This window comes from Cannabis sativa, chromosome 5 (assembly GCF_029168945.1).
Source record: "Cannabis sativa cultivar Pink pepper isolate KNU-18-1 chromosome 5, ASM2916894v1, whole genome shotgun sequence".
Lineage (NCBI taxonomy): Eukaryota > Viridiplantae > Streptophyta > Magnoliopsida > Rosales > Cannabaceae > Cannabis > Cannabis sativa.
Window position 1 is genome coordinate 70,321,896 of NC_083605.1, and position 10,905 is coordinate 70,332,800.

The 10,905-nt window shown below is 32.7% G+C and overlaps 2 protein-coding genes across 2 annotated transcripts; one reads left to right on the plus strand and one right to left on the minus strand.

The window, feature by feature from the left end:
* Positions 1-783: 783 nt before the first annotated feature.
* On the minus strand, positions 784-4,745 carry LOC115716565 (putative glycerol-3-phosphate transporter 4). Its single transcript, XM_030645383.2, has 3 exons — positions 3,463-4,745; positions 1,662-2,207; positions 784-1,206 (listed from the first exon to the last, which is right to left on the minus strand). The coding sequence occupies exons 1-3, from the start codon at positions 4,466-4,468 to the stop codon at positions 1,169-1,171; spliced, it is 1,590 nt and encodes a 529-aa protein (XP_030501243.1). The 5' UTR covers positions 4,469-4,745; the 3' UTR covers positions 784-1,168.
* A 2,486-nt stretch (positions 4,746-7,231) lies between these two features.
* On the plus strand, positions 7,232-9,655 carry LOC115716949 (large ribosomal subunit protein bL19cz). Its single transcript, XM_030645876.2, has 5 exons — positions 7,232-7,484; positions 7,565-7,939; positions 8,410-8,496; positions 8,597-8,730; positions 9,416-9,655. Exons 1-5 carry the CDS (start codon positions 7,461-7,463, stop codon positions 9,522-9,524), a joined length of 729 nt encoding a protein of 242 aa, XP_030501736.2. The 5' UTR covers positions 7,232-7,460; the 3' UTR covers positions 9,525-9,655.
* The last annotated feature ends 1,250 nt before the right edge of the window (positions 9,656-10,905 follow it).

Genomic DNA, 10,905 nt, shown 5'->3' on the forward strand with positions numbered 1-10,905 from the left:
AAAAAATAAAATAAAATAAAATACTTTCTAATAATTTATATTTACATTTTTAATTTTCTTAATAAAAAATAAAAAATATTTATTTGTATTATTGTAAAAAATAATATTTCGAAAAATACTATTAACAAGTCTTATAATAGAATAAGATCACGATTTGATAATGGAAAATTGAATAAAAATTGTTGTTGCTAATTACTCTTTTATCATTTACACTTTACTATTTTTGTGTATCCGTGCTTTATTTAGGTTCCTTTTCCGTCTCTCTTTTTTGTCTTCAATTTTTTTTCCGATCATTTTGAAGTGTGATATTTTTCACCATCAACAACAATCGTTACGACGATACTTTGGAGTCTGCCAAGTCCTACCAGCAACACCACCCCAAAGTCACCGGAACCGTAGATCCAGAAACTGTGAAAGAAATGACCATGCAATCCATGGTGGAGTTTCTAGAGTCCAAAAAAATATTTGACCAAACCTATGCTTAAAGTTAAATAAATATGTGAACTTGTACCAAATTTGGAAGGCCCATCGGTTGATAAATATACAATGATTCCATTTATTTATAATACACTTCTTAGTTATTGTCAGTGTCAAAAATCAAAACTTGAAGGGTCTGTAATAGGTAATGATAAATCCAAGTTCGATAAAAAAAAATGCACCAACAACACCAGTCTGGATTGTACTACACAAGATCTTAGACTAACAACATTACCAACAAAAACACTAATAATAAATAAATCAAAGAACAAAAAGCCAACTTCAAAAAAATGCAGTCTCTACAAAGAAACAAAAAAAAAACCATTTTATTTGGGCATTTTTTTCAGCAAGCTATAACTTCACTTGAACTCAGTCTGTGATTTGTGTCGATACGCCATATGCCAGCTTCAAGAGCCCGACATTGACGAAGCACAGTGGTAAACAAAATGAGGGTACAATTACAAGAATGCACATACTAACATAAAGTATGTGCCAAAAGCTACTCTCCAAAACCATTTGAATTATCTATAATACTTGTGCTCTATTTTTGTTTAATGATATAATATGACCAAAAGAACAATCTGGTTTAAGATATCTTACCGATATTTTCACACTGCTACAGCATGGGCACTTAAATATGAGTCTCTTCAGTTATGACAAAATTTATTGAGGAGGCCAAATCTCTTAAAAATTACCTCTGGTCACCTAGTAGTGGTTGAGATGCAGAAGCTGCAATAGAAGACATAAGTATTGAGTAAGAAGACTGATGAAATAGTAGACAGGTAATCTTAGAAAGAAAGTTTTTTACTTCCTTCAATGGATTTGAATTTGATGCTGAAAATGCTTATATATTCCTTGTCTCTTGCATTAAGCAAAAAAAAGAGCAAGATAGAGCAGCAACAAAAACTTGTATCCTTGCAATGCATATCTACGACAAATTCTATGCATTCGAGCAAATTTCTATAGCATAACAAGTAAATTTTCTGCCTGGTTTGTTTCAATTTAATTGTTCGGTGTTTCTGCTAGAAAATGTCTGGAATTATTCAAACATGTGCCTCTGTTTCTTGTAGTCAAGTCTTCCACAATTTTGATTTCCGAGAAAATAATATAAAAATATAACTTACATAAATGTTGGATATCAACACTTTTGTCTAGCTATCAAAGCGAAAGGAACACAGGGTTACCTCCACAATTTTGTTGCCCGTTGGAAACTGGCAACTGTTTGGAAGCTCTCTCAGAAATTTCAGCCGCAACCAGACGGGATAACAGTAGTCCAGCAATAAGAGCTCCTAACATGAGCATCACAAATACCGTATCCCATCCTTTTGTTGAAAGAAAGCCAGTAAGTAAAGGGCCAAGAGCTGCACCAACAGATCCAGTGCCATCAATAATGGCAGTAACTGTGGCCAGCGCTCGAGAATTTCCCCTAAGAGAACTGTGTGTGCCAAGGTCTGCAGAAACTGCAGTGGTGATGAGTGCATAGGGTCCATTTACAAACAAGCCAGCAGTCATCATAAGAACAATGTTGACAGTTTTTGAAATGTTCCCATAAGAGCGATACAGAAGAAGGGAAGGAATCGCAGCATACATGAAGCAGGCTGCAGTTGTAGCCCGAGCACGGAGCTTATCAGATACATATCCAGCAAGGATTCCACCAAATATGCCCCCTACATCAAATAGAGTAGAGAGATTTCCAGCAGATTTTACTGAAACATACTCCCCACCAATTTCTGTGGAGTGATGAAACAAGGAACAAGTCACTTCTTAGTGATTGAACCATCCACAAATACACAAACACAACCAAGATAACAAAACAAAATATTTAAGAGCACTCATGCAAGGAATAATTCTAGGAGCATGCACACAGAAGAGGGACTCGTAGAAGTGACCAATACATCAGCAGTCTCTTTTAAAATGCATTTCTTTTCACCTCTGTTTCTCTCTAACATTAAATAACAAGCAGAAAGAAATGCCATACAAAAAAAAAAAACAATATATCCATTGAAAACGAGCCTCAGCTATAAGTGTGTCCTGTCCAAGTCTGATTTACATGAAGTTGCTTTTTTTATCATTGAACTTTTCAGCAAGTGGCTAAGCAGAGTGAGTAAGAAGTCAATCATACTTATAGCACATGAGACAATGAGTAGAATGATCTCTTAATTGTCCTCCATCCAATGATAAACAAACTCCCAATTTGTACTTTCAATTACACATCCATTGAGAGTGCGTCTACCAAACAATACTTTCTTTGTGTATCTTAAATTTGTTTGTTAAAAACAAACAAAAGCCATTAGAAAGAAAATATGACATGTATACAAACAGAGAGCAGGGTAATTATACAAAAATACTTGATGCACAATATATGATAAATGTCATACTGCAATGATAAATGCACATACATACGCTCGGGACACATGTACAACTACACATTTATCGAACTGGGAAACCTAACAAGCTCTTAAACTCTGGTAAAAAAATTTGAATTTTGGGCTTACAAAAAAACGTTATACATCAATCCCGAGATCATCATTTCTACTTTAAATCTTAAACTCTCTAGTGCAGATATTTTCGAGCATTGCTATGAGATGGTGCCTATCACCACCGTAAAGTGTAACTCTATAATTAATTAGCGATTTTCTATAATATTTATTAAAGTAAACCAAGTGGGACCCGATATTAAGTTACACCAATAACAATATTACAATGACGAGAGTGCTAAGCACTATAGATACCCTTTAGCCTTACTCTTTCTGTTATATTAAAGAGAAATGCTAAAAGACACCAGTGGTGTCTAGCACTAGTGCCCAATAAAAATACTCGAGACCTAAAGGCACCACACCGGCGCAATTAAATATTCGGATCCCGCATAATTGAATGTAATAACTTTCATTACTCTCTAATATTCAACAAGTTGGAGAGTTGCATTATGGTCTCTAACATTAATAGTTATGAATTGAAACCAAAAACCAATACATGAAATATTACCTGTTTGGCTTAAATAAAAGGGTAACCAGTAGAGAAACGTGTAGGCCACAAGCTTGGCAAAGAAGAGGCACAATGCAAAAGGAATCACACCCGGTATCATACAGGCCTGAACAAGTCCAACACTACTTCTACTCACTGACCCATGTGAAGGAAGAACACCACCACCACCATTACTTTCCCTTTTCTCAATAGGACTTTCTTCCTCATTTGTAGCTGAGCCTTGAGAACACGAGAATCCAACATCCTCAGGATAAGCAGCTAAGAACATGTAAACAAGAATCCCACCCATCACAATCAATCCACCTGGAACAATGAAAGACCAACCCCAACCAAACTCCAAAACGCTAGCAGCTAGAAGTGAACCACTTATGTTACCAACAGAAGTATGAGCATTCCAAACACCCATTATCAAACCCCTCTTCCTCTTCCCAAACCAGTTTCCGATCACCGCCACAACCGAAGGCCACCCTGTGGCCTGAAACAAACCGGCAAGCATTTGCATAACTAGATAAAACCCAAAAGAGTGAACATTCCAAAAATATCCCATTCCAAACAAACACACAAAAATACCACTTCCAATCATCCCTGTCGTTAAGAACAATCGAAGATCCAAAGTGTCCCCCAAATGCCCAGCTACATACATCCCCAAAGAATAACATCCCAAAAAAGCTAGATCAATTTCCCCCAACTTCGATGTCCCATCTTTCCCATTAAACGGAGCCCAACCCTTCTCTCGAGACACATTTCTGTGCTCGTTAACAAATTCTTCCTTCTTCAAAAAGACCTCACCGATCGGCCAAGGGTAGAAACCAGTGACTAGACCGTTAACTTTAGTCGGGTCTGGATACAATACGCTCTTGACTATACTACTGGGCTTTCGGGAAGCATGGTAACATGCATAGGCTACAAAAGTAACTAACAACATCACATATCTGTAACTCGTAAGGCTCCAATCTTTACCTCTAATGGCTCTGACGAGCGAAATCCCAGGTGGGGTTCCCCTCATTGTGTCTGAATTTGCAATATTTTTTAGAATTTAGAGAAATGAAGCCTCATTGGAATTAGTAACCAGAGAAAAAGAAAGAAAAGAAACAGTAATCGATGAAACTGGGAGAAGAAACTTGATCAGATTAGAGAAGGGTGAGAGGAAAACCGAGGAAGGCGGGGAAAGACATGGAGAAGGAGGAGGGAGGGTGGAGGACACGTGGCGAGTGATGGTGAGAATTTGAAATGGTTAGGCGCCATCTTACCACGTGGCAACTCCTAACAACATGACTCATTTCATTTCAGTTCATGATAAGGAAGTTAGAATAGGAAGGAACTGCTTTTTTTTTTTTTTTTTTAAGGTAGCATAGTATTTTACAATTAAATAATAACTTAATAGTTTAAAAATTATGAGTTCGAACCATGATTTTTCCATTTTCCATTCTATTCCTAATTCATGTTTGTCTGAGAGCCAATAGAACTGAACATTAGCTCGGCATGTTCTTTAAGTGGATAGAAAACTAGTATAATTTGATAAATTACTTGAGATTTTATAAGACTTGTTTATATGACATTATAATTTCTTTTTTAAATAAAGTTATTCATTGTTAAAAAAAAAAAAAAAATGTTAGCCTTAATGACTTTTAAATAAATAGAATTTTACCAATAAAAAAATAACTTTGTAAATTTTTCAATAAATTTTTATAAATTTTTGTCTTTTTATAAATTTTTTTTTTCATTTTATAATTTTAATTTGTTTTACAATTTTTTTATGATTTTTTTTTCACAAATTTTTTTACAATTATTTTGTATAATTCTTTTCTTTTACAATTTTTTTTACAATTTATATAAGTTTTTTTATCTTTTATTACCTTTTGTGGTACTTAACACCAATAACAATATGCTACTATTTGATAATTTTTTTACAATAACTTCTGTGGAGTTTTTTTGTTTAGTGATCTTAATTCTTTTTTTTTATATATATATATAATTTTTTATACAATATTTTTTCTGGTGAATCATGTATTTATTATTATTATTATTATTATTATTATTATTATTATTATTATTTGACACTTTGAGATGTCTAACATTATACAAATATGACACTTAATAATTGATTAGTATTTTCTAATATTATTCACTAAATTAAAATATGTGTGACCGAATAATAAAATACACCAATAACGGTATGCCACCATTTATGGTATTTAGCCCATTCCTTAGTATTTTTCTTATTATTTTTAATAAATGGTGTATAATTTGAGCTAAAAAATGAGTCAAATTATATTTGGCCTTAATTTTATAACAGTGCTTTAATGCATTTAGGATAAAATTAACTCTTTTTTGATAGAAATGTGTAAAAAATTAAACAAAGTATTAAATTTGTACTAAATTATATAAAAATTCTATTAAATATATAAATAAAATGTAAAAATTGATTAATTACATTAATAAGTGGCCAAGAGTAAATAAAAAAAAGTAATATTTATTATGATATAAAATTTGGCACATACTATATTTTGTATTAAATTTAACACAACTTTTAGTAGGTGCTAATTTTGGACCACTTTATATACCACTATTAGAGTTCACTTTTATAAAGAGGACTTGAAATATGCATATACGCGACATTTTTAGCTCTCCATTAGATCTGCTCTTAATATGTACATATCTTTAATCATTTTAATTATAATTTTAATTTTTTTTATTATACATAATTTTTAATTTTTTTTTTTTACTTATTACGCACCGCTTAAATGAAGTTTTCTTATAGTCTTTGCTCTTATGTATTTTCTCAAGCTAAATAAGATTATCAGAGTAATTTGTATTTTTTTTTTTTTTGGCCATGTTTGGAGTTGTGCGTTATGTTTTGTTTGTACCAAGTATTTATGTTTTTGTCATTTTTTTAAAACCTCAATTTTTTTTTCTTCGAAAAATTTACTCTATTGTTTAAAATATTTTTTAAGTCTTTTTATATTTTTTTAATCATCTTTTTTCTCCATTTTTTTTATTTATTTTATTACTTCTTTTTTTTTTTATTTATTTATTAGTAAATATATAATATTGTAAAAGACTATACGAGCATACATATGATATTAATCATTTTTTGTGTTGTTATTCTTTCTTTTTTTCATAGATTTTTTGTTATTTATTATTTTATTTTTCTTCTAAATTTTACTTATTAATAGATTATAGTAGAACAAATTACATGGACTTAAATTTAATCAAGATGACTACTGATTTTAATTTAAATAAGTTAACTTATACCACACTATGTCCTTGTTTAAATATAACTTTTTTTAACTATTATTTAAACATAATTAATATAAGTACGATATATAATTATAACCCACAAATTTTAAAAGGGGTTATGTGTCTATGGCACGTCCAATATATATTTAAAAAAAACTACAAATATTTATCTTCAGTTCTATTCTATCATCTTTATTATTTTAAACAATTTGTTTGTGTTAGATATATCTTTATCTTTATATATAAAATGTGACTATTTAATGAATTTTGTTGGTTTAACGAAATATTTTAAGAATAAAATAATATTTCGTAAAATTTAACAGTATTAGTAAGATTAATTTTATAATTTAACGGTATTAGTAAGGTTAATGGGTCATCTTATTATTCTATTTTTTATTTTTATTTTTATTAAAGATAAAAAGTGAGATAAAAAATCTCATTTTTCATAATGCGATGGATCCCGAGATAAGAAACTAAAGTGGCCTTTGGTTAAAGGTAATAAAATGAAATGGAACGAAAACAATGTTGGTTTGTTTGTTTTGGTTAAAAATTAAGAAAAAAAAGAAAGTATTTGTATAACATCACGTGCAGAGCACGTGTAAAAGGATAGAATAGAACAGATAAGGGAGTTTCTTCTCCGTGAGCTCAGACAGACACCATACGAGACAGTAAATCAAATTTCAGAGTTTCATAAAGTCATGACCTTTCACTGAACACTCTCTTCATTTCTCTCTCTCATAAACCTCGACACCCTAATCATGGCTTCCAAAGTTCTTCCCCAGGTACTACTCTCCTCTTTCTCTTATACATCTATATCGAATGTTGGGTGTGTTTTTAAATTGAATGTTTTTGGATTATACAGGCGCTAATTACAATTCCGAGAAATCCTAACCAACCCGCAATCAAGAACCTAGGGTTTACCAGTGCTGTTTCTCGTCGCCCTTCTCTCTCGAATTCTGCTCGGCTTTGGACTTCCAGGGTTTCAACCAGCTCAATTGGCTGCAATTTCGGTCCCCTACTTGCCGCGGCGAATGGGAGACGGTGTTTTGTTGTGAGGGCGGAGTCGAACTCCGAAGGTGAAGCTGAAGCTGAAGCAGCTGAGAGTGGTGTGGAGAATGAAGAAGTTGGAGTTGAAGAGGCTTCGGAGGTCAATGCTGAAGGAGAAGAAGAAGTTTTGGAGACTGAGGAAGCGAAGCCACCCAGAAAGCCTCGGGTTAAGCTTGGAGATATAATGGGGGTACTCTTTTTAATAGCTTTTTCAGTTTTTCTTTTTAAATTCTTATCACCTGATAAAGATTATTAAAGGGAATCTTTGTTTGGTTCTTGAGAATAAGCAGGAAAAGAAAACTCATCATAGTATTACAATTTCGTGTTTATATATACATGTGTAATGTAGGGAGTTAAATTCACTTTGTTCATGATGAATGATGTCTCTCTAAGTTGAAAGTTGTCATGACTCTTTAAACAATGATTATTTGTTGTGTGTTATCATTACCATTACGATTCAATTTTCACTCAGCTGAGCATTGATTGCTGGGATCCTCTTTGCATTTGCTGATAGCAACTTTAACTAGTTGAAACATTAACTTGTATACTATATAGAAGGAATGTAAATAATTGGCAAGTTGCTTTTCCTGCTCTCTTGTTTCATCAATGGATCATTTTTGTCATTGAAGATTTTGATGAAAACTTTGTTTATTTTACCAGATTTTAAATACAAGGGCGGTTGACGAGTCACAGAAAGAAAGGCCAGTTCCAGACATAAGGACTGGAGATGTTGTGGAGATCAAATTTGTAATGATGCTTTTGGTTTTTGGCTTTCATACTTAGTTTTAGTTCCTGTAATTGTTTTAAATGAAACTTTTCTGATTTTGTTCATGTGAACGATTCACAGGAAGTTCCTGAAAATAGACGTAGATTGTCTGTCTATAAAGGTATTGTCATTTCAAGACAAAATGCTGGAATTCATACAACAATTCGAATTCGGAGGATTATTGCTGGTGTTGGAGTCGAGATTGTATTCCCTCTGTAAGTCCTTTTCCAATAAGTAAAATTTTCAGTATGCTACTCTGCTTGATTCAGTTTTATAATGTTTATTACATGCTGATTCTTAGTCATGACAAATTAGCTAATTGTGATTAATATAGTAACTTAGAACATATAGCACCTATAATAAGAGCATGTCTCATCTAAGTTTTGTTTGCTTTCAATTTTTTCACAATTTTCCTGCTTCTCATTTTTTTTTTCTTCTTTTTAATATTTAAGGAAATTATGTATATCTACATCCATATACCATACTGTACCGTACCAATGAATATAAGGATTATACATTTTAAAATAATGTTTGGTTTGTACTTGTGCACGAACCATATAAGCTGAAGTATGATGCTTCCTACATGCATTTATCGGAATCTGTCTTTAAGTTAGTAAAGAGCTCATCTTTATAGCTGACAAGGCTCATTGAGTAAGCTCATCTTTATGTAGAAAACCAGTTGTTAATAAAGGCACACATTCAACTAACTAGATCTGTGTGCCTGGTTACATGATACAACTCTATCCATTTGATATTAAACTCTGTTAGTGTTAAGGACAAGAAATGCAAAGTTGATGGTTTTCCAAGTTTTCATTTGACTCTCAATTGGAAATAACAAATAGCAATTTCATATAGTTGTCATTTAATTTTTGTTTCTTTGCCTTGTATCTTTAATTACAGGTACTCACCTAACATAAAAGAGATAAGAGTAGTGAGTCACAGGAAGGTTAGAAGAGCAAGGCTATATTATTTGAGGGACAAACTTCCTAGGCTTTCCACTTTCAAGTGAAAAACGCTGCCAGTCACCGGTTATTTTTGCTCTGAAACTTATTTCCCTTATCATCTCATGTTCTTGTAAGAACTTGTGCCTCCTGAATTCATTTTTGGTAAATGTATCTGTTCTCTTGTTTTCTTCATAAATGTCTTATTCTTGTGAATTCTCTTTCAATTCAAATGTAACAACGGGAAACCAGCTAGAAAAAAAAAAGCGGGAAAATACTCAGTCATCAATCACCTTATCTCATTCATTAAATGTAAGCATTGCATCTTTAAAATTTCATTCTATTAGACCAATTTAATTAACTACTATGAAGCTCCCCTAACTAGCTTTGGCATAAGAAACTTTGTCACCTCCATTGACTATCAAGTATCAGTAGCATGACTCACAAGGTTGCATTGCACGTGTTGGCCTAGAGCGAATTGTTGTACCACGGAGGTTAATTGAATTAATTGTTGAGTAAGCTAGTTTTCAATGGGGTTGCTCACTTCATTAACCTAATGAGGTCATGGAGTAGAGTTGCAACGAATGCCAAATTATTGTGAATTGGCAACCATGTTTGAAATTATGCTCCTGGCTATTGCAGAGTCTTGTCTACTAGTGCACTTTTACTGGCTACATCAATCATACACCTATCTATATCTAGTGGTAGTAAGCATTCATAAAAGGACTTGATAAGGAGTAACTTATTTGGTGATGCGGGTACTAGAGGTGTTCATCAAACTGCTTAAATAGTTCGCACCGCACTGCATTGAAAAAAAATGCGGTTTGAAATTCTTTGTTGTGTGGTCACAGTTTGAATTTTTTCTAAACTGCGCGGTGCGGTGCGGTTTGGGGTTTTGAATTGTTAATATGCGGTTCAAACCGTACCGCACATTATAAAAATACTAATTTTTATATTTATTTAGATCCAATATGTGAATGTCCAACCCAAAGTCCACTAATTATTGTATTATTGAAACTTAATTTTTATTTTCATATTTATTTTCAAGCCTTATGGTATTTTTGACAAGTGTTTCTCAAGCTTTGTTGTATTTGTGATAGTTTAATTATTGATAATAGTCCAACCCGCAAAAATCGCACCGCACCACACTATTTTTTGTGGTGCGGTTTCCGCAGTTTTTTAATTTTGCAATGCGGGTGCGGTTTAGGAAATTGAAAAAACTGCATGTACGGGTCGGTTTGAAAAAATGGTCAAAAATCGCACTACCCACACTGCGAACACCTCCAACTAGCACATAATCGCTAGAACTATTCCCAAAACTCATATAACGACTCCCCTGTAACTTGCTTGATACCATAGATTTCTTTTTTAATGCTTCTAACTTTAGAAGTTGGAAAGTAATGCTCCAAGAACATAGTTTTCATGTTATTCTATGTTTCAATAATACCA